The following is a 16,476-nucleotide window of genomic DNA, read 5'->3' on the forward strand; positions in this document are numbered from 1 at the left end:
ATTGTGACCCAGATCTGCTGTTAATCTGTAGTTTGGATCATTCTGCCTCTATTGATGCTGTCCCACTCCATTTTCCAAATCCCCAACTCTATTCTGCATTACTTTTCCATTTGGTCTCATCTAATCACCGGGAACATTTCAAACATCTTCACTTCGATTGCAGAGGAATTATGTACTGTAGGACATTGGCCTTCAAATAACAGAAAGTCAAACTATGACTCATTTTGACTTTTGGGCTCACAGGATGGCTCTCAGGGGACTTGAGATCTTATTCTTGTCTCTACACTCGTTTTCCATCTCCTCCTTTCTATTTTTCTCTGACTCTCTCTCTATCTCCGTCCTTCCCTCCTTCTTTCTTTTCTTTAGTCCTTTGTTAGGCGGTTGCTTCCTGCGGTGAGCATGGCACTGCCCAGGCACATGTTCTGTGGTAGGCCTGATTACAGCCCTGCTGTAGTGCTGACATTGGCCCGCACTGACTCTTGTCTATAAACACACACACACACACACACATGCACACGCACACATACACGCGGCCCCTAAGTTCCACCACTGCTGCCAGCGGCTACCGCGGCATGACTTCACCCGGCAACCATTCCTTGCGTCAAACAAAATGCCTCTGTCACCAGAAAAAGGAGGAGAACTGAGAGGGAGGAAGGGAGGGAGGGAAGGAGGAGAAGAGGAGGAGTGTGGATGTATGGTAGCTGTGCGGAGCGTACCATGTTTTCCACTGCAGTTTGAGAGCGTGGTGGGGTAATTTTAGCTGTAAGACTCCAAGGCAAGCTGCTTGTAGGAGTTTTTTGTCTTAGAGGTGGTGACAGATGAGGAGCGTATGATAACGGAAGGTGGGCAAGCCACTGAGGATAAGTGCAGCCTTCGAGGTGTTCTGCCTTGCCTATTAGTTTATTACATGAATTAAACCTCATCATCACTTATTTCGTTCAGGTTCCATTAAAAAAAGTAAAGCTAAAAGTGCTGGACGTTTCCTTTATGCTAGCTGAACCCAGCAATTAATTTTACTGTCATTACCATCAAAGCCATCGATGGCTGCCCAATTCAAAAGATGGCAGGAAACTTGATCTAGTGGTTAAATCAGGGGTCGGCAACCTTTCTGATGACGAGTGCCATCTAAAATTTCCTCAGAAGTCAGTGTGCCATATGACTGCATTAGCAATAAATTTAATAACACTCTATATTAACGGTTACACACTATATAGAACCACTTTATAGAATTATATTTGTTCACAGATGTTGGCAGCTATCAGCGAATAGTTATCAGCTATTTTAAAACAAACAAAAAAAAGACACTTTTTATCCATAACAAGTACTCCATAACAGCAAATGAACTGTACAACAGAAAATGCAAATGCTATTTATGGTGTCCTCACAACAATGATAAGAAAAATAAACTGGGCCAATATGGCATGTTTGATAATACACATGTTAATCTGATCTCTGGTCTCCCACTCAGAGACACAGGTCTCCGAGTGTCCAGCATTCAGACGGCTACCCGAGGACACTCATGTGAGAGAAAATCTGCTCACACAGATATGTACAGCCAAATACTGTCAGTAAGGCCTCTGCAATGTTCTGAAGACAGTTAAACTTGTCAGGTAGTGATGTCCAGCAGGTGAAAATGCAAGCTCCATGAACACGCACATCTATGGATTCCAGCTGCTTCGATGTTGCATTAACTGGCATTAACTCAGCCAGAAAATGTGAGACAAATCTAGCTGCTTATTAAAGCTTTCTGGTTTGATCAGAAAAGAAAACATTGGTCCAAACACCTGAAAGTCCTGAAAACGCATTGTGAATTCTGTCTCGAGTCTACAGATGTATCCGTGTATTTCTGTGGTGCTGATGCTGTGCTGAGCAGAAAGCTCCTGAAGCTTCTGAAGTGTTGGAATGTGGAAAGCTAACAACGTCCCTCTCACCGATAGGCGAAGTGATTTTTAGCCAATTACAAGTTGAATCTGGTACTCTGGGTTGTTAGCTAAGATACCGTCATTAAGAAGTGGCACAACTAATGTGTCTATGTGAACTAATTTGCAATGTGCACCACTGGCGCGGCCATTTATTTTTTAATGCACCTTCTCAGATTGTCGAGCCCAGGGCTGGACTGGGACAAAAAATCGGGCATTTTGACTAGAGACTGGCCCACCAGGTATTAAAGTCATAAAGCCTTTGAATGAAAACAAATGTTGCTGTGACAGTGATGTACAGTTTTGTCGGTATATGTATGATTTCTATACATTGTACGTCAGATAAAAACTTTGGTTGTAAGCTTCAGATAATTATTTATTAAAAGTGAGACATTTTAAATGAAAATAAGAAAGTATTTCTTTGTGCCCCCCCTTTCCCCGTTAATGCCCTACCTGGCCCCCTGGCAAAACTTTGCTAGACCCGCCCCTGCACAGTTACCAGCTGTCAGCTACATAAAAAAAAGGATCCTGGTGTTATTTGTCTCTCAGAAACAGTTCATAACTTCCCTTCAACTCATTCATGTCACCTAAAAGGTAAACCTGTTTCTCCATCACCTGTTCAGCTCTGATGATTCAGTAAGGACATCTCCTGGTTTCATCTTCATGTTTCCCTCTCACCAGATATACAAACCTCATGACCAGCAGCTTTTACAGCTGTGGCTCCAGCAAACACCAGCTGATATTAGAAAGTAATATTAAATTAATTCTAACAACAGCTGATCAAGCTTAAACGTGCTGCTGTTGTTTAGCATCCGGCAGTTTCCTCTTTCTGGCGCAAAGTGGGCGATAAACAAACAAGAGAGAAAAGCCAATCAGCTGATCATTGATCAGTTTCATGATTGAAGTAGCAACAGGAGAGGGAGAGAGAGAGAATGAAAGAAGAAGAGGCAGCTGTGCAGCATAACGACAGAATAACTCCAGCTTTGTGTCTCTTTCCATTCTAGCTGAAGTCCGGGACAAACTGTCCCTTTTCACCTCAACACAAAATGTGTAATATTTTCTCTGAATACGAGACGATTCCTTCTTTTTAGGGGACAGTCGGCAACTCTCCTAACTAACCTTATGAATAAAATAAAGTTCACTATCAGTAACATCAAAGCACCCACCCAGCTGTATATAAACTCCGTCATGCTAGCTCACGCAGTATGAGTTATTGTCACTGACTGTAAAAGTCAGCATAACGAAAATAAACTCCACCTAAACTTGGTTTATATCTGACCCAGACAGACTGCAGGTCTTAACTTCTTACCTGAAGTTCAGTTCACCTGACACTCGGACCGGCCCCGCCTCGGGGCTCCCCTCCTCCTGCCTCCCCTTTCTCTCATCCACCTGCTGGCCTCCACCACTTGCTAATGTTACTGAATCTGTGGAAGCTCCGCCACAGCCACCACCAAACGACTGAGTTATTTTTACACACCGGCCAGCATTTGGCCAATTCACCACCTATCATTGTTTATACCGTTACAAAAAAACAACAACAACAACAAAAAATCATCGGCCCATAAAAACGAAAAATCACCACCAGCCCACTGAGCAAATGCTCGGTATGCCCGATGGCCAGTCCAGCTATGGTTGTGCCATCAGTTAACCCTGGCATGTGTGCCTAGGGTTGCCGACCCCTGGGTTAAATAATAATAACTGAATGCAGAGTAAAGAATTGCAGCTTTTAAAGTATTCCTCAGACTTCAGCAGTTCTGCATTTTTTTTCTACTGTAGGAGCGGCTGCACTATGAGACACTGAGCCAGCACCTGGGGAAGCTCGGAGAGGATGCTGGGAAGATGGTTCATCGAGTCATCGACCTGACAAGACCAGAAGATTTAGATGGTATGTTCCTCTGTCTCTTACCCCGTTGCTACTCTTTTACCTACATTTCTGACTACTGGCATGCAAAATGGCATGGTTTTTTTGGGTTTTTTTTTTCAGAAATAGAGTGCGAGTCACATCCTGTTCAGATAAAACTGATACCAGTGACAGTAACTCACATGGTTAAATTTAGAAGAGGCCCTACCTCTGTGGGCCTTCCTACTAAGACTAATACTCAATAAGTCATCTACCAGAAAGCTCACAAATGCAGGTATTCAGAAAATACAAATATTTATTTTGGACGTCAGGACACTACGGTGAACATTCTGCTCACTTGAAAATGTCAAATGTCAATATTACTGCAAGTGTAGGAAAAGAGGATGAATTGTCTTCATGTTTTTCACTAGTTTTTGTGACCCGGTCCTAGTATGCAAACCAAAAATGGGCAGTAAGTTTTCTGTAGCGAATGGTCACAGAGATAATTATGAATCGGTCACAAGAGCTGCTTTTTACGTACTATGAATTAAATGTAGTCATTAAACGCGCTCTTTTACAGGGAGTGCAGAATTATTAGGCAAGTTGTATTTTTGAGGAATAATTTTATTATTGATCAACAACCATGTTCTCAATGAACCCAAAAAACTCATTAATATCAAAGCTGAATGTTTTTGGAAGTAGTTTTTAGTTTGTTTTTAGTTTTAGCTATTTTAGGGGGATATCTGTGTGTGCAGGTGACTATTACTGTGCATAATTATTAGGCAACTTAAAAAAAAACAAATATATACCCATTTCAATTATTTATTTTTACCAGTGAAACCAATATAACATCTCCACATTCACAAATATACATTTCTGACATTCAAAAACAAAACAAAAACAAATCAGCGACCAATATAGCCACCTTTCTTTGTAAGGACACTCAAAAGCCTGCCATCCATGGATTCTGTCAGTGTTTTGATCTGTTCACCATCAACATTGCGTGCAGCAGCAACCACAGCCTCCCAGACACTGTTCAGAGAGGTGTTCTGTTTTCCCTCCTTGTAAATCTCACATTTGATGATGGACCACAGGTTCTCAATGGGGTTCAGATCAGGTGAACAAGGTGGCCATGTCATTAGTTTTTCTTCTTTTATACCCTTTCTTGCCAGCCACGCTGTGGAGTACTTGGATGCGTGTGATGGAGCATTGTCCTGCATGAAAATCATGTTTTTCTTGAAGGATGCAGACTTCTTCCTGTACCACTGCTTGAAGAAGGTGTCTTCCAGAAACTGGCAGTAGGACTGGGAGTTGAGCTTGACTCCATCCTCAACCCGAAAAGGCCCCACAAGCTCATCTTTGATGATACCAGCCCAAACCAGTACTCCACCTCCACCTTGCTGGCGTCTGAGTCGGACTGGAGCTCTCTGCCCTTTACCAATCCAGCCACGGGCCCATCCATCTGGCCCATCAAGGCTCACTCTCATTTCATCAGTCCATAAAACCTTAGAAAAAACAGTCTTGAGATATTTCTTGGCCCAGTCTTGACGTTTCAGCTTGTGTGTCTTGTTCAGTGGTGGTCGTCTTTCAGCCTTTCTTACCTTGGCCATGTCTCTGAGTATTGCACACCTTGTGCTTTTGGGCACTCCAGTGATGTTGCAGCTCTGAAATATGGCCAAACTGGTGGCAAGTGGCATCTTGGCAGCTGCACGCTTGACTTTTCTCAGTTCATGGGCAGTTATTTTGCGCCTTGGTTTTTCCACACGCTTCTTGTGACCCTGTTGACTATTTTGAATGAAACGCTTGATTGTTCGATGATCACGTTTCAGAAGCTTTGCAATTTTGAGACTGCTGCATCCCTCTGCAAGATATCTCACTATTTTTGACTTTTCTGAGCCTGTCAAGTCCTTCTTTTGACCTATTTTGCCAAAGGAAAGGACGTTGCCTAATAATTATGCACACCTGATATAGGGTGTTGATGTCATTAGACCACACCCCTTCTCATTACAGAGATGCACATCACCTAATATGCTTAATTGGTAGTAGGCTTTTGAGCCTATAAAGCTTGGAGTAAGACAACATGCATGAAGAGGATGATGTGGACAAAATACTCATTTGCCTAATAATTCTGCACTCCCTGTAAAGTAGTTCCTTGTAATGTTGTCTTTCCGATTTTTTTCAAGCCCACCTGTTTGTCATAAAGCAATTCTGTTTACAGGCACCAAGAAGTGCTCATCGTGGTTTAGTTTAGAGTCAGAGGAGTAAACACAGGAGCTTAAGCACTGAGATAATATCACGAGGAAGCAAACTAAGCATAATGTGCAAAGTTCACGTGTGTTTGTGTGTAGGAATGATATGAAGGACACTATGCCCGCAATACTCCACCAAACCTTTGCTACGCTTTCCAAGAAGACAGAAAAGTGCCTCAGTCAAAGAAGCAGGCACCTTGTTATACACTGCATTTGAAGTGTGAAAGTATGAACAGCTAACTCGTTAATGGTGAACATACAGCAAAAGTGATCTCTTTTTTTTTTTAGGGAGTAACATCGCAGAGGCACGGGTGTTCAGGGAGGCACGAGGCAGGAACAACAGCGAGCCCCACATTAAGAGGCCCATGAACGCCTTCATGGTGTGGGCCAAAGATGAGAGGAGGAAGATCCTGCAGACCTTCCCCGACATGCACAACTCCAACATCAGCAAGATCCTTGGTGAGATTTTGCGGGTTTATGTTTGATGAGTGAGAAAGCTAAACCTCAATGTTGTGGCGATATGTTGTCCTAGTGTTGTAAGGGCGAAGTACTTTTGCTTTCCTTTAAATTTTGTACAAAAGAATACGCCAGTGTTTGCTTTAATTTTTATTTTCTTTTTCTAAGTGACTGTAAAGTGACACGGCAGATTTGTTTAAGGTCAGCTTGTCTGCTCATTAGGTTACCCTACCGCTATATACTGCAGTTCACAGGGTTTCTTACCGTCAAGTGGGTACTGTAAGAATGACTAGTGTGTTTTTCAGCCTGGAACACTCCACACACAGAGCTCCACTGTGTCCGCCTGACTAGTGTGATGGATGCATTCAGTTAAAATACCTCCTCAACACAGATATCCATTCACATGATGCTGAGCATAACGGTTGTACCTGAAATGTTCTTAAGACTTCTACCGTACAATGCAGAGTTCAAGTGAGCTTGAGGCTTGCTGAATGCCGTAAATGCTACTTCTGAGAATCGTGAATGAATTGCTTTTTCTAAGGTGGATCTGTGTTATTGACTCAGGTCTCTGAAAGGGGTCCTATAAATGGATGTTTTGTGCTCTTAACATGCATCCTGAATTTAGACGATTAATCTTTGTGCTTTCAAAAGTGCTTTTTTTTTCTTTGTTTTTGTTATTACAGTGGAAACATATTACAGGGGAAAATCATTTGATTAAGTACATTGCCTAATCGCGCGCTCCTGCTGGATTTTTATTAGGGTTCAGTGACAAGACGAGAAGGAAAAGTGGAATTATGAGTGTGTATATGACTGTATGTATACAATGCATCCATCTCTAAAATAATAACACAGCTGGACTTAAGGGAGTAGGTGGGTGGCAAGTTTAAAAAAAAGAAAGAAAAACGTTTCTGTGTTTCCTGTGTCACAAAAGTACAAGAAGAGTTTGTGATAAACCTTGATAAACAGAAGAGCAAGGAAGAGTGTGTATAATCAGCTGTCAAAGTGCTTCACAGATGTGCTGCGTTCCCGCAGTAATGGCTCTGTTCACTTGCTCAGAAGGTCCTCTTACCGAGGAAAACAAGCCATACACAATGTATCATTCTTCCTGAGCGAAGCAGAGTGTAATCCACTCCTGGTTTTAAACAGCCTTCTAGGCTAAACACTCAATGGAGCCTGCTCACAGGAAGGCATCCAACCTCGGGAAGAAACCAGAATTGTCAAAGCGGTGCTTCTTTTGTGTGACTGAATAATGTAGCTGTGACAGGATGTTTGCTTTGCAGGAATTTTATGAAAAGCTTTGATTCACCACACACTGAAACTATTTTGAAAAAACTCACTGAAACCATGTTAGTCACTCACTAAAATTTGGTAATGTGCAGATATTTAAATTCAGTCACCCTCTTAACTAGTAACACTAAAATATTTAAATATAACCTAAGTTAAAGTGTCAATTGCTTTTTAAATTTTTTTTTGCTCTAGGCTCTCGCTGGAAAGCCATGACAAACCAGGAAAAGCAGCCATATTACGAGGAGCAGGCCCGCTTAAGCAAGATCCACTTGGAGAAATATCCCAACTACAAGTACAAGCCACGGCCCAAGAGAACCTGCATCATTGATGGCAAGAAGCTACGCATCGGGGAGTACAAGCAGATGATGCGTTCACGACGTCAGGAAATGAGGCAGTTCTTTGTGGGGTGAGTACAAAGCTAAAAAAGTGAGTGATCGCACGAGTTTGAAGGAAAGCTGCAGCGTGTCGGCGAGTTACGTGGTTTTAGAACTGAATTTCAAATTAGTTTTTTTTTTCATGGAAGGACCTTCAGACGGCAGTACTGTGTAATTGTGATTTAAATTCCAGAAATACTTAAACATGTCAAAAGTAAACCTTCTCTCACTGCAGAGATTTTCTTCTTTCTGAGTGACTGGTATGAATCGAGGTGGTGAAAAGGTTCTGGCATTGTTGGCACCCTCAGGGTCATGCAGCATTCAGTGCTGCTCAGAGGAGAGCTGTGTGGGTCACACTTTATTTTATGGAGCACTAGTAAGATGTAACAAACCATATTTTGAGAGACATTTAATAAAACAGCACACAAATGCACTCGTACTCTAATTAAACGATGTGTGAATTATGGCTTGACTAGGAAATGCAATTAGTGTCATTTGATCCAAAATATATTAGACAGCATTATACCAAATTATGTTGAGCTTAGATTTTATAACAGTGATAGTATAATTTGACATAAATTTTCTTTATAACAGTGTGATTTGATGCTTATTTGAAGAAAATTGCCCTGTAAACTGAAGTTAAACCACATAATTTAACATGGTGGTGTTTCTCATAGACTGATCGTTGTTTGAAGCCCTGTGGACTTTGTCGGTGGTACTTCTTCAGTCCTATAATCCCAAATAGGTTAAGCCATGTCATGTCACTATTTAGCTTGACCTCGTGACCTAATACTGGGCCATTATTTGGACAGGAATGCTGGCATGGTTGCAGGGTTATTTCACACTGTTACATCTTCATTAGAGTGTATATTATGACTGATTAAAACTGAGAGATTAAAACTTTAAAGAGGTCCATTTGCATCAAGAACCACAAGCCATTGACGATATTAAGCCTTGGATAACAGACAGTCTTTGTGTCTAACTCTAGATGGATTTGAGTCATTTACAATGGACCTGTGGCCTTCGATAAAGTCGTCTCTCAATCCAGCAGACATCTCTCCCCAAATATGTCCAAGTAAAAAGGAAAAAAAAGATAATTTATCATTTTGTAATTTTATCTATCTTCTTTGAGTTTATTTGATTGTATAGAAATATATTAAAACCAACTTTGCATTTCACGAGAGGTATTTTTTTCCTCCTTAATATGTCTCAGTTTGAATAGAAAAGAATTCTTAGCCGCGTCCATTTGTTTAACGTTAGTGGAGTGATCATCAAGGTTTATGGGCCCTTTATGAAAGGTTGGGAACCTCTTGTGGTTCTATCTGCTAAAGCTCTTAAACATTTGCTGAAGAGCTTGATATATTTTTTTTCAACTGCAGTCGGTGCAGCAAGGGGAAAAACAGTGGCATTGTCTTAATGGGAACCAGTCATGGATGTGTTTAAAGCCATCACAGTGGCCTATGAGTGAGATGGATTTACCAGAGGCCACAGCTTTGAATAGGAGCGATTTTTAATAGCTTGTCATTTATTAAATTAGGACAATGCTGGGCGCTTGCGGGCAGTGAAATTGGACACAGACAGACACAGTGGAATATGAAATGTAAGCACATGCTCGAGAGGGAATGAGCGCAAGGCACACGTCACAGGATGAATGCCACATTTACTGTGTGTGGTCAAGTACGCTAAGCAGGAAAGCTTAGATTCTCCAGGCCTGGGTTTTCAATTGTTGCTAAATCAAACATCTACAGGAGCCAGTACACAACTAGTTTCTGGCACATTCCAGATTGCTAAACCAGTGTTATTTTAAAATGCTTAATGTGAAAATGAGTCTGTCAGAGCACACGGCAGTAATTGTTTCAGGAGACAGAGGAGAGAAAACTGTTAGGTGAAAAAGGTGACAGTAATTTTCCCACTTTATGCGGTTCATTTGAGGAGCCTGAGGGGCCTGTTTGAATGATGTGCATTTACCCCCATTCCATCTACAATGCTAATGCTGCTGTGATATGGCAGGTAGAGCTCTATGTTAGGACATGCTCAGCCAGATGAAAAGCGTTGTGGTTGAACTTAAATGGCTTAAGAATAAATGTTTTGTTCACAGATGTTGTTCAAAGGCTAACGAATCAGTGTCTGATCTGTCTAGCTTGTACCAAAACACAACTGTGCAAAGGTCTTGAGCCATCCCGTTTCTTTATACTTTGCAGGGAAAATGGAGAAATAGGTGCAGAAATACATTCGTATGAGCAAACATGCATGCATACAGATGAGCCTTTGTCTAAAATGCTTAACAGATACATCTCCCAAGTTCTGTGTCAGGTCTTTGGCTGATTTTTCCCCCATTTCTTAAATCTTTCAGACTTGCAGATACTGCCCATCTGCTGCCTGTTTTTGTTCTCCACTTGTCCATTTTATTTTTAAAGAGCACACAGCATCCTGTGAAGTATATCGTTACTTTGGGAATCACTTTTTTGGTACAAAAATACTATTTTATGCCAGTCTAACAAATTGTGTGTTTTTAAAAGCTGGTTCTTTCCTAAGTTTTTGTTCTGAACACTGAGTTAGGTCAGTTTTTATTGGTTTAAGGAAGTTTTATCAATTACAAGTAGTCCTTCTTGTGATGTTCAGCGGCTCTGGGACGTAGTGTCTTTTCTTTAACTTTAAAGGACCAATCATTCATTACGAAGTGACAATCATTTCTAACATTCTTCAACGTTGTAATTTTTGGATCATGCTTGTTGAGACTTAAATGAATAAATCTTTTTTTTTTTATTGAACTAATCTCCCCTTCAAGGTCATCTCCTTGTGCACCTTTCGACTGCTTCCAGCATTGCTGCTAGACTTAAATCACACTGTAAAAGTTACAAAGCTTTTCGATCATTTTATGTTGTGTAAATAATATAATTCTTCCTTATCTTCTTTCCTTCATACTCAGGCCTCAGCCACCCATTTCTCTGGGCAACAGTCCTGGAAGTGTAGGAGTTTACCCCGGTGCCATAAGTATGGCAACAGCAGCTACACCATCCCCACATCTGACCTCAGACTGCTCCAGCAACTCGGCCAGTCCTGATCCTGCCATCCCCGTCATTCAGAGCACGTACGGTGTAAAGTCTGAGCCTGGCAGTGGAGGAGGCAGCAATGGCAGTGTGATCGGAGCCTTGGATCTGCCCAGCGACCCCAATAATGGAGACAATGACATGGACATGTATGAGGACTTTGAGGATGAGCCCAAGTCAGACTATAGCAGCGACCACGAGACACATGAGGCTGTCAGTGCCAACTGAGTAAGCTCAGGGTGTCAGATGTAAAGAAAGAAAAAAAGAGAACAACTCCCATTATAGTCAGAGACATTTCTTAAAAAGACATTTTATTACTGAGACCTTCAGTTTAACTTTTCAGGACATGTTGCGTCATGCACCAAGCATGCCCCAACAGGATTTCAAATCAGCTCAGACATGCTCAGAAAGTTCTGGGATAGTATCTTTGATGGACGCCCATTTGAAGAAATGGAAAAACGAAGGAATAGGAAAAACGTGACCCAAGAATACAGTTTGATCAATCTTCAGATGTCCAGCTGACAGTGAACTTCAGTTTCCTCTACTTTGACAATCTTAACAGGAGCGAGAGAAAAAAAAGAGTTAGACAACAGAGGATGAGAGAGAATGGGACAAAGAACAAACGAGCGACGAACACATTGCTGTGTAGTTTGTAAAAGGGCATGCATGGATTTCGAAGAATTAGGAATCGGTCTTCAACAGCTATTTGGTCTTAAATGTTTAAGGAGTGATTTAGTTTTCATTGTTATGTATTTACTTTTTGTCTTTTTTTTCCTTTTTGCTTTTTTGTTCTATAGACTTTTTTTCTGACAGGTCACTGCCTGTACAAACTCTAGACTGTCGGAACTTGAAATTTGGAAAGTTTTTAATATAAATCCTAGCTCTTGTAACCTTATAGTCTTACTTTTGTTTCTTACGATTTCTTTGCTACACACTTTTTTTTCTGACAAACTGCTTACCTTACATTACTGTTTCTTTTTTTTAAATATCCCAGCTCAGGTATGATGTGCCAGCTTGTGAATGTGTTATTTGTTTTGTTTGTTTTCATACAAAAAGAGTGGTAGGACTTTTCAGACTGTCAATGAAATAAAGGGAGCAAATTCCCTTACATTATTATTATTATTATTATTATTATTATTATTAAATAAGTAAGTAAGTACCCATAAATTGTACAGATTTTCTTCAAATGTGCCAAACATTCACATTCACTCGGGATGTTGTAGTCTTAATTTCCAATGCTGCAAAAGTCTTATACAATCAATTTTTTCTATTTGATGAAGTGGGTTCCTACTCATCAACTGCTGGCTCCCCTCCTGGCCCAAACACAAACAGTGCTCAGGGAGGTTATTTTTTCATCACACTTGCTTAGTCACACACACACACACAGAATGTCGTTCTCTGGCAGACCCTATGGTTCTGAGACGTAGTTAGAAGAGCAGCATCGAAGGCGCCTATTCCTTTATTCCACTGCACTAGTGCTTCCATAAACCACACTGCCCAATGTTCTTTGAGGCCAAATGCATTAAGTGCAGTGTAGTATTAGAAAAGTTTCTGTCCCTTTAAATCGGGCTAAAGGTAAAGGTAGCCTTTAGCTTAATTTCACTTTAGGAATCCCCCTAGTCTTAAAAGTGAACCTTTGAATCTCTTCATTCAGTTGGAATAGGAAGATGAAGGTGCACCCCTGGATGACCCTACTGTAGGATAAGAAATTGTAATATCATAAATCCCTTCACTGTATTGTGTTTAGCATTGGTACAAAAATGTAACAAATATTACTTCTTTTATTAGCTTGTTAATTTTTAAATGTCTTCTTAGCATTATGTTGGAAATATATGCCAAACTTGTGTTTTAAAAAATTATTTATATAGTTACAAAGAAAATGGGTTTAATAGGTCCGCTGTTTCAAAAGGGTACCTTTTTTTCTACACTGCATTTGTATTTTGAACATGAGCAAATTATTAAGAGAACATTAGCGAAGGGGAAAGGTGCTTAACCAGTCTGCCTCTCAGTAACCACCGCCCCAGTCAGAGCACACAAGTTTTTCCACTCATCTGAAGATGTTTCTCTATTGTCTCGACGCAGCACAGCAGTCAGCAGTCTCTGTTTTACTCAAATGTCTCTGCAGACGAATCTTAGTTTTACTCTTTTCAAAGCATTCTCTGAAATTTTTAATGTTTCCATTCTTAAAACGTGTGACCTCGGGTGGTTTCTGGGTGCTCTGTTCAGCTGCTTCGGTCATCTTGATCCCAAATTTCTCTTCACGACCATATCTGGCGGTTTTTACTTGGAAAATGCTTCACAAGCTGGGACTGAACACTGATTTTGCTTGTGTTACATAAAAAAAAAAGCCTCGTGCATAGACATTTCTGTTAGTCTCATACACATCCTAAGCACTGGATATGAATCTGTTTTTTTGTTTGTTTTTGTTTTTTAGTATTGACTAATGTGAAGTTGTTGTTTGATTTTTAAACATGATATATTAGTCAGTTAAAAGTCACATTTTTGAAGCCTGGTACATGCGAGGCACCAGTAAATTGCCATTTCTTTGGAAGCATTTCATTTATTTAAGCAGATCTTGTTGCCGCAGCTCTAGTATCACCTGAAGGGGTCTCATCGCCTCTGATCTCTTTGGAAAGGTAACCTCATGCTCTTGTCAGTTGTGACCCGCAGAGGAAGAACATAGCATTTCCTGGTCACACACATTTTTTTTTTTTTTTTTGTGATGAGTATTGTATTTGAAATCCAATTGTGCGTTTTAACATTTCATTGTATTTATTAGCCAGCTTTGGCTCTAAAAAGTGTCAGTACAACTTGGTGAGAAAGACAATCAAAAAATATATATAAATAAAAAAAAGTAAAGACTTGAGATTTTTGCTTTTATTTTTTTCATGTATTTAATTTTGGGTGGGAAAAATATTTTGAATGCTTTGTAAAATTGTTCATTTGCAGAAAACCCCCCACCAACATATTGTGTTCTGTGTATGAAAGCGATGCGCACAACTTTACAGGTAGTGCTGCATGAATTTTTATTTCCATTGCTCTAAATAGTACCCTTACTTTCCAGGGATCTAATAATTTCCAACACAAGGCTGTCTGTTTCCAAAGTTGAGCTATTCCACTCGCTCTTTATATTTTGGTGGCCCATTACGGTAAATGTGGCCTATTGTTCCATTGTGCGTGCGTGCGTGTGTGAGGTAACGCCACACATTCTGACTGTGCTGTGGTGTATACGGCACGGCGCCGGTGCTCGCTGCAGCCAATCCCAGCATTTCAGAGAGAGAAACAGAGAGCTTAGCCATATGCAGCCACATCATAAATCTAATTGTAATTCCCAAATCAACTGTAGCGTCACCCAGCGAGGGGCGCCGGCAAGTTTGTCACACACTCCTTTGTGAGCATGTGTGTGTGTGCTATGCTATAGCGTTTAGTTGGGAGGGGTGTTTGAAATCATACTTGCACTGTTGCCATGCTAAGCTTTTTAAACGAGTCATCATAACTTACATTTCCTTTTTCCTTTCTTCAAGATGAACATTTAGTTGTTTTCAAGTTGACAGGGTTTTTTTTTGGGCGTATGTGCACAGTTGGTGTGAGCATAAGCGAAGCTTTCAGCACCTCAACAAAGGTTAGTGTAGCTTGTTACAGCACAGTTATAATTTCAAGTACATTCCTGCAGTAATGTATACAAACGTATTTATCCCTTAACATTTCATCCCTGAAGGAAAATGATGTAATCCTCTGTTTCCATTAACTTTTCCCAGTTGTTGTAGCTACTGGTAGCTAAATGCACAACTAGCAACAGTGGGTTGCAGTGATATATTTTTTATGGTCATTTGCACAAACTGTGTCATCCATAACAGGATCAGTTGTACTATATCAATCAAAGAACTTCATGGACATAACTAAAATGACTTGACAGCCACACACCAAAAGAAAACTAAATGTTTTGCAGTAAAGCTCTACACCTTGGCTAATAACGTTGGCAACCGTTTCTTTCATATAAGGCAGAAATGTACTTATTAGTAAACTTAAAGTGTGTGATTATAGACTTTGAATTTACCTTTCTTTTCTCATAGGTTTCGTGTGTGGGGGATGATGAGACATATTGAGATGCTTTCTTCATGGAAACCTGGTCTTGGTTGGGCCCTCTAGGCAAATTCACTTTTTGATTTTTAAAAACCGTCTTGAAGACTAGAAAGAACCACATCCTTTCTTTTCCCCCTCTCCCCAGCAATTGGGCATTTAGATCAAGAGAATTATAAATTGTTATTACAAAGGAGGAGCCCCCTTCAGACGTGTTGGAGAGGCTCTTTCAATGAGGCATCAAAGCCAGCCCGTTTATGATCATTGAGGCTCCACTACTCATTAAAGCACACAGAATGGTCACGGTGCTGCAGCACACTACATCCTCTTTGAGCTTATGATGCTTAATCATTGAAATGCTTTTGATTTAAAGGAGACTAATTGACCCTTTCACTCCTGTCGAGTTGATCATGTTTCACAACGGGTGCCACTTGTGTGATGTATCAGGTAAAAAGTCGTCTAAAAGTCTACGTATGATTTAGAGGTTGTTTTTTCCTAACTGTTCTTCTAACTACATTGTGAAATTAGGCAGCAGCGTTTTCCCTGCAAAAACTTTCCTCATGGACTACAAGTATTTGTAGCAACTCGGTATATTTCCACTGCACTTTTTGGCAAAAAGAGGACGCCCCCCAAGAAAAATTCCTTGTCAGGGGGAAAGTTGTTTTCTCTGAAAGTTCAGGTGCACTTGGGTTTGGTTTGCAGCCATGAACATTTCCGAGTCGAGTATTTTATCTCTCTCATGTTATTTCTCTGCTGTAGCTTGTAAAATACTGTTGAAGTGTTTAGATTTAAGAAGCTCCTTTCTCTAAATAACTCAAGAATAGCATAAAAAAATTACAATCAACAAGAGCACAGCTTGAATCTTCTCCATGCTCACTGTTTTTGTGCTATTGCCTGGCTTTTGATCTCCTGCATTTCCGCCACCTAATGCAGCGCAGTGGTGTAGTTAGTTGTATGGTCACGTGAATATGATATCTAAAACAAGCCTTTGCTTTTACATACACCAGAGGTTTTATTTTCCCAACTGAAAAACAATACAAAACAAAAACAGGTTTTTTTTGTTTGTTTTTTTAAATCTCTTAATAAAGTTAAATATTTCTGGGTATTTGGGGCAGAAACACGGCTTCCTCCCCTAAATTTGACACAAATGAAAGTTTATAGTCTATATATGCTTGCACTTTACCGTTACATTTAAATTATTTCCACATGCACAAAACACAC

The 16,476-nt window shown here is 40.4% G+C and overlaps 1 protein-coding gene across 7 annotated transcripts in view; it reads left to right on the top strand.

Moving 5' to 3' along the window:
• Window positions 1-14,041, top strand: part of LOC120730202 (transcription factor SOX-6-like) — a 104,488-nt gene extending 90,447 nt beyond the window's left edge. For all 7 annotated transcript variants that reach the window (XM_040026424.1, XM_040026426.1, XM_040026420.1 and 4 more), the window contains 4 exons: window positions 3,696-3,804; window positions 6,297-6,467; window positions 7,944-8,157; window positions 11,055-14,041. In XM_040026424.1, the coding sequence (XP_039882358.1) occupies window positions 3,696-3,804; window positions 6,297-6,467; window positions 7,944-8,157; window positions 11,055-11,403 (843 nt within the window). In that variant the 3' untranslated portion in view covers window positions 11,404-14,041. The remainder of the gene's footprint in view (window positions 1-3,695; window positions 3,805-6,296; window positions 6,468-7,943; window positions 8,158-11,054) is intronic.
• The last annotated feature ends 2,435 nt before the right edge of the window (window positions 14,042-16,476 follow it).

This window comes from Simochromis diagramma, unplaced genomic scaffold (assembly GCF_900408965.1).
Source record: "Simochromis diagramma unplaced genomic scaffold, fSimDia1.1 OVJJ01000293.1, whole genome shotgun sequence".
In the NCBI taxonomy this organism is placed as follows: domain Eukaryota; kingdom Metazoa; phylum Chordata; class Actinopteri; order Cichliformes; family Cichlidae; genus Simochromis; species Simochromis diagramma.